Source organism: Diadema antillarum, unplaced genomic scaffold, assembly GCF_040938485.1.
Source record: "Diadema antillarum isolate AM-2024a unplaced genomic scaffold, OU_Dant_1.0 scf00000154, whole genome shotgun sequence".
Lineage (NCBI taxonomy): Eukaryota > Metazoa > Echinodermata > Echinoidea > Diadematoida > Diadematidae > Diadema > Diadema antillarum.
In genome coordinates, this window is record NW_027271043.1 from 1,042,165 (window position 1) to 1,057,350 (window position 15,186).

The window sequence follows — 15,186 nt, forward strand, 5'->3', positions numbered from 1 at the left end:
TGCCATTCATCCAATAAAGAATGTCTTTGCTTACTTACTGTGACCTTTATTACTGGCAATTTTGACAATAAAGAAATCTATGTGGCAATAACTAATGATGCCACAAAATCACAACATACTGCCCCTTGCACATACCTCCTTTCTTCACTTTGAATTGCTCATAGTATTTCCAAAAAAATGCTCAGGGAGTGCAAGCAATGGCCCTGTTTTGCAAACCAGTCCAATTTTCACACCACAATCCACTGATATCAGTAGATGGTTTGAAGAGGTTTCTAATCACACTTTTGCAGTTTGATCTAGCCAATAGGAGCAGTGCCACAGATGGTATCTCACAGATATCGGAGGATTGTTGTAACAGTGGTGCACCCATTTAAGATTATCTATTTGCAAGGCAATTTGTATCTCGGGGATGCGTTCAATGAAGTGATCATATTATGAAAAGTGTGTTGGTTCAACAAGGAGGATGTTGAAGTAGACTGTGGTTTTGTAAGTTTGACAGTCCATGTGTACAAGAATCTACCAGTGTCGTGCATTGACAGGAAAGTGTGTTCACCTTTAGAAGTAGCTACACTGTACATGCCAGCTTCTTTCCGGTAGAAAAGACAAGACCGAGTACAGTGCTGTATGCTACGTTTCCACACAAAATGGCTGATTCTTTCGAGTGTACATTTCACATATGGCTGATCATACAACCAACATGAAAATTATACACTTGAATTGTGCTAACTGTAGATGTAAAACTTTCAACTGTTGCTGGAGGAGGAGGAGGAGGAGAAGAAGAAGAAGAAGAAGAAGAAGAAGAAGAAGAAGAAGAAGAAGAAGAAGAAGAAGAAGAAGAAGAAGAAGAAGAAGAAGAAGAAAACTTGCTACATGATACCAACTTGTGCATGTAAAGCTCAAATACTTTCTAAGACATACTTTGAAGCCATAATGTAGCAACATGCAGTGGAAACATATGAACTGAGAATTCTGTCCCATTGCAAATTGGGAAACGCTGTTCTCGTCACACCAACAAAATGTCCAATCACACACAGTTTGTCCAATGACCACTGGTCACTGCCAAGCGGCCATTGCAGAGTCTGTCCATTCTGCCCAGCCCCCTGTGGGAATGTGTGAGGAATTATACATTACAGTTTGCTATTGCAACTTCTACAGGGAGGTGGTGGTAGGTTACCGTGCATCAGTCCTTTTTTCTGTGTCCTTTCATGAGATCCACAAAGACCTGTAGCAGCAAGGCGAAGTATTTGGCCATGATGCCTCGGTACACCAGACCGGGGAGGAGGACAAGGAATATGGCTGGAAGAAAGGCAAAAAATAAGGAAACACAAAACACGGTCAGCAGTATATTTATTCATTTATTTATTTATTTATTTATTTATTTATTCATGGTTTAAAAAACAACTACCATGGCAGCCTAACAAGGCCGAATTGAGGTAGTTTACACAGTAATACAACATAACGTAACAATATCACATACAAACTGCTTATAACAAAAAAATTTACATTACAGAACAGATACAATCATATGATAACATTATAACATTGCTTATTCATTTCACAACTCTATATATAGAGGTGTGTCTACCAAATACTGGCACCAAGCGAATCTACATAATATAGCTCGTTATCATGACTAAAACAGCATGATCACTTCATATAGCACTGCTACTATTGCTTGCTTTTATCATTACCATAGTCACTTAAATCATCATAGTTTTCATCATGGTCATCATTTTCATGACCCTTATCAAAGTCACCATTATCATTATCATTTTCAAAAAATCATACTCAACACCTTCATCATTTTCATCATCATCCCCAACATGATCATCATTACCATCATTGTAACCACCATAGGTAAAAGGCTTCACTTTACGCTTATAATGGAGACTCACCTAGAAAATAAGCAAGTAACAGGCCAGGAATTGCGTTTCCCAAAAATGCGATCGAAAGCAGCAGAATGGAAGCTCCAAGGAAGTACTAGAAGATGACACAAGGGGAGATAGTATGTCAGTCTTGGATGAAGCATGCATGTATATGTATACCACAATTGATATGACAACTACAATAAATGAAGGATGCATCACTGATAAAGGTTCCACTGGCAAATACAGTCATGAGCATGGAATAATAGCTGTAGAATACAATGTAAATTCTCTTCCCTGAAAGAGGACACTTCCTTGATATCACTGTCGGTCATTTGTGTGGCTGTTTATTCATACAATTATGAAAAAAAAAACAACAACTCCCCACCAGGTGAACATAACTGAAATGTGTGATCAATTATGACTTTTAAGAAGCCAGTTTTTGTCTTTCATTTTAGCTCATTCAGCCATTAAGTCATTGGTATCTTTAAATTGTTAGACAAGACCTATAAAACAGTCATAGGATAATTTCCATGTTTAGTCTTATTGGTAGAATGTTTTTACCTTTGATGTTATGATGAACTGCTGAGCATGGAACTCAGTTTGGGTGTTGTATTTAACTTTAAGCCTATATCACTCTCAGCTTATTTTCCATGGCCCCATTCACATGAAATTTCTAAACCACTTACATGAGTGGGTCTTGCCTGCCTCAGATTCACAACCCAATGAAGGAGGGCGATGCAGCTGTTTCTGGTCGACAGGAGGCGCTTGCAGCACTTCTCATATCTCTCCTGCTTATAAGCTGACCTGTAAAGAAACAGAAAAATTAAAATGACAACAAAGTTGGGGAAAAAAGTGAATATTGTGAGGCTAACATAAGGCAAGTCTAACGAACATCTCTAAATATCCTCTCCCTTACAAACTTCCTCCATCAGTTCATTCGGAAATGCTGAGGCCTGTAGCAGGTACACTATGTATGTTATTTTTCTGTAGATAATACAAATAGATAGTGCATCTTGGCTTTGAGCCAAACAAAATTGTGCAGTTGAAGCCATGTACTTGATTTGTGGAGTCACAGTCAATCACAGAGCTGATAATTTTCCTTTCCACAAATGTAGGCTTGTAATGTACATGACAAGGAAACTGAAACCCCACACAACACAAACCTATTTGTTTTGCAGAAAGTGAAAGTACATAAACTATGAATTAAAAAGCCATTCAATGTTAAAGGACAAGTCCACCTTCATATACATGTGGATTGAGTGAATGCATCAATATTTGTAGAACACATCAGAGAAAGTTTGGGGAAAATCGGACAATCAATTCAAAAGTTATGAATTTTCAAAGTATCTGCACAGTCACTGTTGGATGAGAAGACTACTACAGTGTATGATGTCATATGCGTACAACGATATAAAAAAAAAATAAAAAGAGAATTTCACAAAACTTCTCTTTTTGAAAAAAGTGTTCATTTCTTCGACTTGTTACTGACATATGTTAAGGGTAATATTATTCCCCCTGCCTTCTGAAAGAGAGAAGTCAAGTGTTCTTTTGTTATGCGAGAAAAGTGAAAATATGTCGAATTTTCTTTATTCGTTCTTTATATCGTTGTACACATATGACATCACAAGCTGTAGTAGTCCTCACATCTAGCGATCGCACAACTGAAACTTCAAAAATTCATAAATTTTGAATGGATTGCCCAATTTTCCTCAAACTTTCACTGATGTGTTCTACTAATGTTGCTGCTTTCACTCAAATGCACATGTATATGAAGGTGAACTTGTCCTTTAATAAGATAGACTTCATAACATAAATTACAATCACACAAACAGAACACTTCAAGTTTAAGTGAAATTAAGACATAAAACAAGTTCAAGGTTCTAAAGCAAATTTTAGGAATTTCAACATGTGCACAAAAGGGTGACATTACTGAATAACTTATGCTAATTAGCTGAAATGATTATGTCATTTCCTCGCAACTGTCATATTGGTTAGTAAAAGAAAAATATCATCATCTCATCTACTTCAAATGCATTTCATGAAACAGATAAAATTCTAAAGTTCCATAACTTTTTATTTCATGTCTGATTTTCATTGGAACCTCCACTGTTCTGTTTGATTTACATGTACCAGGACCCTGTTTTATGAAGAGTTAAAATTTATTATAAAGTTGATTTCAACTGTAAGTCCATGGCAGCCTGTGTGGTAAGGAAATTTTTAATCGATTTTGTCTTTTGATAAACCGGGGCCCAGGTTTACTCTATTTATTGAAGTCACTGAAGTAATTTCCCCTGCAAAGTGCTGTTATTTTCCCAAATGATAGGACATCAATAGAACTTGTGTAACTGAATAACTTAGTATAACTTTCCATAAGGTCAATGAAACTTGAAATATTGAGGGGCATAATTTCACTTTAAGTCAAATCAATGGAGCACTTCTTCCACACTACTGTACGTATGATACTGACATGCAGCAATACCCTCTAACTTTGACCTGTTGTGTAAACTAATTGTTGCAAACACACAGAGCCCTTTTGTGGTGCACAGCTGTAGATTAAAGGAAGGATTATACAGGAAATTGCTTTGAAAGATCCTCTGTAAAATAAGGGGGTAGTCCATTTAACTGAGTTCTACCTGACAACAGCAGGATATGAGTAAGGTCATAACACGGTGACAAACATTCATGCATTCACTACACACAAGACTCAATGCTGTTGCTATGATCACTTTTCTACCCCCCCCCCCAACTCTTTTCTCCTGAAAGTATATACACAAAGTATGTTTCATATCATAAACCACTAAAAATATTTGCTCATGTGCGCATCATGTGGCTGTGACAGCATACGGCCTCCCTTCCCCTTCCCCAAAACTCTGCATTCTATTTATAACTCAGACGAGGATTTGTGGTGAAGCAGCCCTGTGTGTGCTTGGCAACCAACACTTCTGTCTCATACAATACACCTGATGATTCCTGTTTACACGATAGTCGAAGGACAGAGCGAGGGAGGGAGGGAGGGTAAAAATTGACGGTGATGGAGAAACTGGATATCAAGACCTTACCAAGCCTCTTGTTTTCAGCAGGGGGAAGCGTGTGACAGTTAGGATATTCCATTTACCAATTCCTGACACACTGTAAAACTTAAAAATGTAAGCAAGAATGCTTTTCCACAATGGGCTAATTTTGGGGAACATCACTTGTTTATGATTTCGTACATGGGACACTATGCAAGCATCGCCATTTTCCAGAAATAATCACTTAAGACTTCACATATTTCGTCTAATGTGAAACTGACCTTTGTTTTTTGAACACTGCAATAAAATATCAGAAAGTGTCTCACAGAGTATATACACACATAACAGATTTGCCAGAAACTGTTCCTGAGTCGAAGGTGATTTCATGCTATATATTTAGGAAAAGGAATCGCTATACTGTACTTTCCAATCCAAACTACAAAGACAGAACATAGGCTTGCTAGATTCCGATAAGAGTACATGTGAATGACACATTTTTCATTAAATCATTCACTATTTCATGACTGGGTATGATGATAAAAGTATTAACTGCACTTAAAAACCCTGTCACATGACCTCGTCAGTTCACACAATTACTGTTCAAAATGCTTTTTAAAAAATTACTCCCCCACAGCCAACAAGTCAGTGGGAATGCAAAATCTGTGAAGTGTCAGCACTCTCTGTTCTTGAGTTATTCCTTTACACTATAAAGCTGCCTGGTATCTTTAAAAGTGTCTGGAGAAATTGGCAGCCAATGCAACATCCTGCTGCACCTAGCCTTTTGCAAAGCCCCTCCAACTGTAGTCAGTGCCAACCATTCTCGGTATCCCCAATGCGCAGAAAAATTCTGCACACGCTGAAGAGCCCTGTCACAGATGCACTGTGGGATTCCTCGGTGCCATTGTCGCTTCCGGTTGTCTTGCGCGCGTCGCAGTTCCCATATGATTCAATGGAGTTATTTTTCTGTTTTTACGTTGTTACTCCTTTTTTTTCTTGGCTATAACTCAGCTTTAGAAGATTTGAAAGTTTCTAAATTTTACTGATTTGCGGTCACTAGAGTCATGGTTCACTACTGCAAGGCTTCAATGTGCTGGTCATATGATAGAAAGCGAAGAAATCTTAAGCAAAAATACCCCTGGATAAAGACAGAACGTGACGTGAGTGCACATGCAGCCAAAACCGGGGCAAGTTTGTCCCCTGAGCTATCCCATGCTGCATCTAAACGCTGCTCTGCGCACCTCACCTAGGTACTGGCGATACCGAGAATTGGGAGCAAAGAAAGCTGAAGCTACACTCATGAATGTGAGGGCCTTTTAAAGATCCATGAATGCGAGTAAGATTGAGCTTGCAGAAAGCTTTTAAACTAATGGCTGGCACATCACTCCTGTAGGATAATGCAGCCTGTCACTTTGACCGATGAAATTGCTATCATTTTGCTGACATTGCAAAATGTATAATGCACAAGCCTCTTTGAGTAGAGCTCTGCTGACTGGGCATGGTGTCTGCTACCAAACACTGGTAGCAAAATGTTGGTTATTCGAAGGTGAAACTTCCTAAGAAACTCGGACAGGTCTCTACAGGCTCTTTGGCTGGGACTCGCCTCTCACAAATGGCCTGACTAAAGTCTCAAGTAACAACCCTCTCCTCCCTTGGCTTGGAATTTTCCCTATTGCATTACAGCTCTCCGAATCTGAACGCGCGTGGCGCTCTAATTTTCTTACCTTTAATTCTTGGGATATAAACTTCCGGTTATGAACGCACGATGTGTGAATGTACGCTTTTATGCACATTGGACACCGAAGTACTAGCTAGTATTCATAGATTGCATCAAATTCTGTCTTATAATCTCGCGAATAATAGAGTTATTTTCTAATCTGTAGCTTTACATTTGATAAATGGGATTCTTCTGCGAAGCGGCCCAATGCCGGGCCGATGATGCCAAAAGACAAAATTATGGAAAATATCCATAGATGAAGGATGCGACATGGCTGAGTTCCCAACAGACAACGTTCAGCGGAGAGCGTGGAAAAATCTGCTTTGCAGGAAAGACCACTTCAACCTGAAGTCAAACTCGCATATTTGTTCAAGACATTTCCAGAAAGGAATGTACGATCAAAGATCCTACACTACGTAGGATCTTTGGCACGATTTTCCAGAACCGTAAAACCGGAAGTATACGTCCCAAAAGCGATTGATGAGATATTGGTATCGCAAGGTGATATCCCTTGATATCGGCTATATGCGATAGGGAGAATTACTACAGCAAGAGGGCCTGTGACATAGACTACTCTGCATCTTGTTGGTGAAGTGTTGGGACTACCAACCCCTACATTAGGCAAGTGGCTTGCAGGCAGGCTACAGCCTACACCCACAATCTTATGATCACAAGACCATGATACCCTCCACAACACTGCACAACAAAACAAATTTCTAATTGCCAACTTGCCTAGTGTACAACTGTACTGGGAGAGTGCACATTTTTGCAGTGTGGAAATTTTCACACATTTTGCGTGATCAGAAACTAGCATGAAAATCAAAGCATGCAAACATTTTTGCTTGCTATATGCACCACTTTGTAATGTCTTGATTCCTCTAGATTAAAACCATGCAAAATTCTTCTTACTCGGCAGTGCGCGAAATTATACACTTTTACAGCGACTAAAGGTCACTTTTGAGCAAACAGAATAAGCTTTTAACAGACACTTGCCTGTAAAAAATGTGGGCCTCTTGGACGAAAAAAGAAGGCTTTCAGGCAAGTGGAAGGACTATTTGTGCATATATCACTGTGTGTGTGCGTGTGTGTGCGTGTGTGTGTGTATGTCAGGGATTCTGATGACATTACAAGGACAGTTGGATGATTATTACTTACCATGGCTGTTTGCTGAAGTACTCTTTGAACATGCTAGGCACTAAGAAATCCAGTAGACACACCAGCATGACAAAGATAGATGCAATGGTGAGAAGTGGGGGTTGAAGCAGCCAAATAAACCTGTGGTCATGTAAATCAATGGAAAAGCCATGTAGTCAATTGCTCTACTGAGCAAAATTTATCACTTGTCATATTACGGTCAAATGATCGTAATAACAGCTATTATCAATGTGTTTTTACCTCATCGTTATCCTGACTGTCTTCTCAAGGAGCACTTATGCATCAACTACTGTATACGCTATAATTTTCGCGTACATAAATTTTCGCGAATTGCCGCTGTCACACATTTTCGCGAGTGGTTAAATTCGCGATTGGGGGACCAGAGAAAATATGAAGTGATGTTAAAGAAAGTGTGAATTTTCAACTAACTAGCAAATACGAATGATACTAGTTATACACTGCATGAAAAAAACTTACCAAACTCTGCGAGCTAGTAAGTTAGAATACAACATTTTTGAAGTGGTTAAGTCCATCACGCTAGATTTCTGACGAGTGGTCCCCTTGCGATAATGGATTGGCTCTCTACAGTACAGTATTCATAAGTAGACGTGGACGTGCGTAAATAAGCTTAGCCAGTATGGTCTGTACGGTAAGCCGTGACATGGTATACTAGTACTGAAATGTTCGTATCATCAAGGCAAGGGATTCATTTTGGAAGGTAATATTTTCGCGCGTTGTTAATTTCGCGAATAGCTCCCGACTCGCGAAATTCGCGAAAATAAAACCCCCGCGAAATATATAGCGTATACAGTATACCGATTTATACACACTAACCTCATCATTGCCACTGCATCAACATTAAGAGCATCTTCATCATCATCATTAGTCATTGCAGCTAAAGCAGTACACATTATCAGCTGCACAAAAAAAAACAACAATGCAACATCATCACATCATTATCGAAGTTTATAGTATGACTTGACTTGCATTAGATCTACTCATTTTTATGTGACCTCCACAGAAGCAATAAATTGCATGAAAGAAATCAACCATGGGATGGACAGTGTTAATTCGTGTCCATAGGACAAGGCAATAAGTGCCTTGCCAAGGGGCACAACAGCTCCAGGTAGGGGACTTGAACCGGGGACCTCGTGATTGATAGTCTTATGAGTCTATCCACAGAGCCACAACAGCTCCTCAATCACAAGTTGTAGGAGTCTCAGCATCAATGTCAGTAGTACTGTAGCAACATCATCACACTTACAGTACCATTATGACATGGGATATCAGACACTATTAGCACTGTCACTAACATTAACACCACTATAGCAACAGTAGCAATACATTGTACCGGGTACCTTCATCATGATTTTAAAGGTAGCAGTAGTAGCATCATCCTAATCATCATTACTATCACTGTCATCATAATTATTATTCTCATCATCGTCACTGATTCCACAGTCATCATCGTCACCTCAGTCATCACCATTAGAATTATTATCATTATCCTTATCTATCAATTAATCATTGTTGTCACTGAAATCATCATCATAGCTCGCATCATCAACTGTTCCAAACTTTTAAGCAGCAGATAACCATCCAAGAAAAATCTAAGTGTAGAAAATAAACTGACTCAGAATGAACACATTCTTGCCATTTAAAGTTAACACTTTTTAAAGGCACATGGTCCTGGTGGTTTAGTCAAATGCGTATGCGGGCGCACGGCACAAGTTTCCTATAGAGACCTACGTTATCGACTCCTCTTTAGCGCTTACACTGTGACCCACTTCCCCGAGTCCGAAGAAGTCCGATCCACTGTAGTCAGTGGTCCGATCACAGTACGGCTCATGATTTGGCTGAGCAGGGATGACGGCTTTAGCAAACTTCTTTTGTGATGTCATAATAAGAAGCACATATGCACGCACCCTGGCATTACTACAGACTGCGTGATGCGCAGAGAAGACGACCAAGGCAATGTTACTTAGCAACACCTACGCGCTTTACTTGATGACAGCTAAACTTCGGCAATCTTCGTATCAATGCTAACGGTGATCGGCAGTTTCATCAACAGCGCCCTCTACACTACCGGGACTATGCACCTTTAATGTGGTTTTGAAACCACAAAGTGCTTATCTTGTCTTTTTCTTTGAGGGTATCTCTGACTACCAGTCCCAAAAGTTTTTGTCCATGGATAGTCAAAGCAAACACTTGTTAAAAGTAGAATTTGAACATATTACGAGAACACGAGATGAAATACAGTCTGAGTGGAAGGCAAGAAGCATAAGACAAAGTGAAGGGTGAAGGAGAGGGGGGCCAAAATGTGACCTCATTCTGACATCTTCACATTTCTTCTGCAAATATGTATCAAAACAAGCAGGAGAAATGTGCTTTCAAGAGCAGATGTCACACATCACACACATCATTTCACACAACTTACAGAAAGATGACGGTGATGACGCAGCACATGATGTAGGGATAAGTCTCGTGGTCCCAGTTCAGCCAAGTGTCCATCTCCACCACGATGTGTTTCCAGTCAACCAGCCTTCGCTGGAGACGCTCCAACTCTGTACCCATCTCCTGGGTGGGGCAGCGGATCATGAGCAAGAAGGAAATGTGTAATGTTTGTGTGGTATGGCATGCATTGCACAATTACAACTTTTCAAAACTGAAAAAAGGAGGAAACAGAATCATAGAATTCGACCTATGTCCTTGCTAAATTTGCTACCTTACATTGACAAAATGTACAAAATTCAGATTAAAAAAATGATGATGATGATGATGATGATGATGATGATTATTATCATTATCATTATTATTATTATTATTATTATTATCATTATCATTATCATTATCATTATCATTATCATTATCATTATTATTATTATTATTATTATTATTATTATTATTATTATTATTATTATCATTATTGTTATTATTATTTTTTTTTAAATATTCTTTTAAAAGGCCAAAGCTGTGAAAACACATTTCTGTATTACAAGTGCACATGGCAAGTCCAACAAAGTCATATCTAGGCTGGTAATTTTGTTTCCTTTGATGATTTTTTTTGTGGGTTCTTTTCTTTTTTTAAATTTTATTATTAATTTTTTTTTTGGGGGGGGGGTGGGGTGGGGGGTATTCCACATACAATGTAGCAATATGGAATGGAGAATTGTGTGACTAGACATTCAGATCTAGACCTAAATCTAGTTTACTACATACATTGTACATGCACAACGTTTCAGGGCGTACCAGAGATTTAGATCAATCCATATATTGCTAACAAGAATGTCTATTTTGCAACATTAGCATATCATGTGCATTCACTTGATGCCCTTTCAAACACTATAGTATTTAAGAGTGCAATTATCTACAAATCTTCTCTTTTCTTTGCTTTTTAAACACAATTCTATTGCTGAAAGGACCAGCATTTAATTTCAAATGCAAACATCGAATGCAATTTGGATGAATCAAATGCAGCATTGTAATTGATTCTGATCAAATGCAGTCGAAGTTACGGGTGACACTTTGTCTTTTAATTAGACACAACTACAAAATGTACCATGATTACGTTTGTGAAGTTGCATTTAATCGCAAGTCATGTTTCTACCAATGGGGGCCCAGAAGCATTGTACAGAAGCCAGCATACCCTGATAATTCATCACATTTGCTGGCTTTCAGCAGAATGTGCACCTCCATCAGAAATATGCAGCTGGAACGTGTATTTAGGCAGGGCTTCACTATAACCCATTTTTCCTATGGCTATGTAAGCTACTGGTCCAACTTGTCTGTCGGACCAGTATCACTGTTACAGTGTTAGGTAGGCCTACCCAATTAGTCCATTTTTTACTGGTCCATTCCTGAAAGTTACTGGTCCGACAGTGATTTTTACTGGTCCTGGACTGTCGGACCAGTGTGCAGTGTTGTGTTTACAATGACGATGTTGATGAGTAATGAATGAACCCCAATGTCAAACTGGTTAGACACATTTCTAATTCTATTTCTACTTCTACTAGAGTAACTGCTGCAGTATGCAGCCATGCGCCCGTTCGCGGCAGGTACAACATACTCGGTAATATACCGCTAAACACAGTATTGCACTGTTACATGCACACTACACATATACTAACACACTACCAATCAATGAAAACCAACCGATAAAATAGGCACAATCTCCGACAAAAGTGAAATTTTCTCACCTAAATGACAACATATCGCATCCAATATATTCGGTACTTCTTAACAAAACAGTTAAGAAACAATGGTCCAAGAAACTGGATTTTTTTGTCGTTTTCTCAATGTTCATGGATTTTGAAAACATATCCTCACGTGAAATAGAACTTTCGTGAGCCGATGTGGGCCGCCATTTTTTTCGGAAAGTGGATGTTACCATCGAAAAAAAATTAGTAAAACACGAGAAACACATCAACAACACTGCCAGAATTGCGATCCTCTTTGCAGCCAGTGCATGTGTGCCCGCTATTTTCATGTGCTTTCGCAATGGGAATTGGCGCTTACGCAATGTTCGCGAGACATGTGAAGGCGTTCAGCTGAAGATCGCGGAACACACGCGTATTGCATAGGAATTGTACATCATGCCGCAAAGCAGAGCTACTACAGTTATCGGCGAAAATTGTGCCGGGTTTTGCCCTGGTAAATCATGAAAACTGTGTTTGTCATTGATCAAATTTTTTATGAAAACAATAGCGTTAATGAATGATCTTGTCTATGATATATGAAATGGTTGAAGATAATTTGCCTGAGTTGTTTACAGTGTGGAAAAACCCTCAACCTGCTGCAAACGGAGTATTTTACTCTCAAGTGTCCTAGTTATTTCTGCATGCGCATGCTCACGCAGCAATGTTTATTGCAATAATTACCGGTATGGCAGTAGAAATATTATTTATGGCCAAAGTTGTTTCGTTCGTACTGACATCTTTAAAAAAGCTGAAACATGTGAGAATATAATATCTTACTAACCATGTGCTAACGTTAGAGGTCAAAATTGTGTGTGGGCCCTTTCTGGGTTGCCCACATCATCACTGCACTTCACCTACAATGTAACTGCAGCAGCGACCCCAATATGTATGGTAGCCCTACTACATATCGACCACCTTCTTTTAAACCAACCGCGTATAATTGGTGCACTGAACACATAGTACGCACTTCTCTGCGCGCAAAGCACATAAAAATGGATTGGCTTTGAATGTAGATGAGGATGGTGTGGGAAGACGCGATAATTCACTGTTCATTAATGCCTTGATAATGGTTTTAATCAAGGACAAAATTTCGAATGAATATTTTTACCGAATCGTAATGACAGCACAATGTAATGTCTATGGAAATTTCTAAAAAGCTTCGTAGACGTTTTCTACAACACGGTTTTCAATACAACTCGGTTTGCGTGCATTGTCAATGCAAAAACAGCGGTTGATCCTAATAACGAGATTTACCGCGGGGAGCTGAAACGAGGCCACGCTAGTTCGTCGGCGATATTTTTGCACTGAAACTTCAAATCGAAACGGGAACAACGGCATTTGATAGAGCTGGATTTTCTCAATCACGTAAGTCAAGTTTTTTACGTGAATTTCAGTGTTAAATATTCTTATCAAGCAAATAAACATTAGGCGGTCGATGAGTAGTAGGTCCAACCCTACTAAGTTACAGCGCCCCGCGCCGGGGTTATACTTCACCTTGACCGAAAGATCGGTCTGTATCTGTCCGTCGGGGAATGTTCCGCGGAGACTGCGTCTGGCTTCACGGATCCCCTCCATATACAGACCGAAGTCAATGATTGCGGCTCCTGTGTGGAGCAGTCGCGCACAGATCTAACGTTACGATAAACCAAATTTCAGACAGCTTTTTTACATTCAAACAAGTATGACATGACACGACACATTATGCAGCAATATTTGGGGTAAATTTCTCACATTGTGCAATCGAAATACTCACATAACCTCGGTTATAATGCAGAAATTTTATCGATATCGCAACATCGCCGTTCGCGAGCAGTAAGTCGCCATTTTGAATCTATAACAATTGCTAAGCCAATCACATGCGAGGTACGTGTTTTAGTAAAACAAACACGTAGAAACTACCTCGCATGTGATTGGCTAATACTCACGGTAATAGATTCATAGTGTATGTTTCTGCAGTTTGAATGTGACGACGCGACAGGCTGTGTTTTACGTTGAAAATTCTCCTAAAATGTTGGATTATTCATGAATCTGGTGAGTGTAACGTATTCTTAAAAAAATAAATTCACCATACAAGCTTAAATTTGCCGACCTAGGGCCGTGAATTAGACGCAATCGAGAAGGGTGAGGTACCTCACCCAATTTTCCATAGAGACAGTGGTTAAGAACATCCACACAGCAATGGGTACTGCAACCTTCCGTCTGTCTACGGAGGACAGCGTTAATGGCAAAATATAAAAGAGTCCTCCGGACAGACGGATCTTTCTGTCTATACTTCACCTTGCACAGCACTGTTGTTACATTGGAGTCATTAATTATGTGTGGTTGTGTCCCAACTATCTACATTTTTCAACCTTCGTTCTCTCAAAAGATCAAAAGTCTCATTAACTGTTAAAGAGGTTCTAGGCCTACTTGATAATCTGGTACTGTCCTGCTGATAGCTGTAAAACTTACCGGTACCATTATTACGAAGCTGTTCCTAGATTTAGTTCTCTTCTATGTTGTTGCAACAGTGAAACAGACGGTAGGCGCCAGCCTACACCACCTCTCGGTCGACAAGCAAGCTACGCAAGCGCGCTGATCAATGACAAATTGGAGGAAGGCAAAAGAAGTTTCACTGGCGAAGTAAATAAACTTAATTTAAAATGTTACCGTCCGTCCACGGATGACGCACAACTCGCTGACTTTTGGCCCACTGAATATGAAGTCAGTATTCTTTTTAGCGTCCTACGTATACGTCGACTCGCAGTGTTTACAACTGTAATACTCAATATCTACACTTAGCCACTGTTTACACTCAACTCACCCACACAGTAAACACTCGCCGAGCTAGTTTTAGATGCACACAGCTGATGTGTAAACGCCGGTGTGAATGTTGGCTGTGTACTCACAGATGGCGCTATGAAAATTCCGGCCTTGGACGTGTATAAGCCACAAAACGCGCTAGCGTTGGTGGTGATGTCGATGACCACTGAAGTGATGATGACAAACCTTGCGCCTACACATAATCAAAACTACTACTTAATAAAAAGCAGCAACAACAAACAAACAAACAAAAACAAAAACAAAACTATTCACTCATGAACATCATGTCCACGTACATGATTACCCAGCTGCAGTAGTGCCCTGATTAAAAAATATCAGCATATTAAAAGCATTAGTTCAATTTCTCATGCAGTTATCCCTATCATTGATCCTGTAACATATTTATTGCTCAGTCTCTATTAATCACTCTTTTCCCTTTC

The 15,186-nt window shown here is 39.4% G+C and overlaps 1 protein-coding gene across 2 annotated transcripts; it reads right to left on the reverse strand.

Annotated features, from left to right (window-relative positions):
- Positions 1-1,008: 1,008 nt before the first annotated feature.
- LOC139722003 (ADP-ribosylation factor-like protein 6-interacting protein 1) lies at positions 1,009-14,618 on the reverse strand. 2 transcript variants are annotated; one of them, XM_071633331.1, is made up of 6 exons: positions 14,396-14,618; positions 10,186-10,325; positions 7,749-7,868; positions 2,555-2,672; positions 1,896-1,980; positions 1,009-1,296 (listed from the first exon to the last, which is right to left on the reverse strand). In XM_071633331.1, the coding sequence occupies exons 1-6, from the start codon at positions 14,402-14,404 to the stop codon at positions 1,181-1,183; spliced, it is 588 nt and encodes a 195-aa protein (XP_071489432.1). In that variant the 5' UTR covers positions 14,405-14,618; the 3' UTR covers positions 1,009-1,180. The 2 variants fall into 2 exon arrangements, with proteins under 2 accessions (XP_071489432.1, XP_071489431.1); XM_071633330.1 differs by lacking the exon at positions 14,396-14,618 and having other exon boundaries at positions 10,186-10,382.
- Between the last annotated feature and the right edge of the window lie 568 nt (positions 14,619-15,186).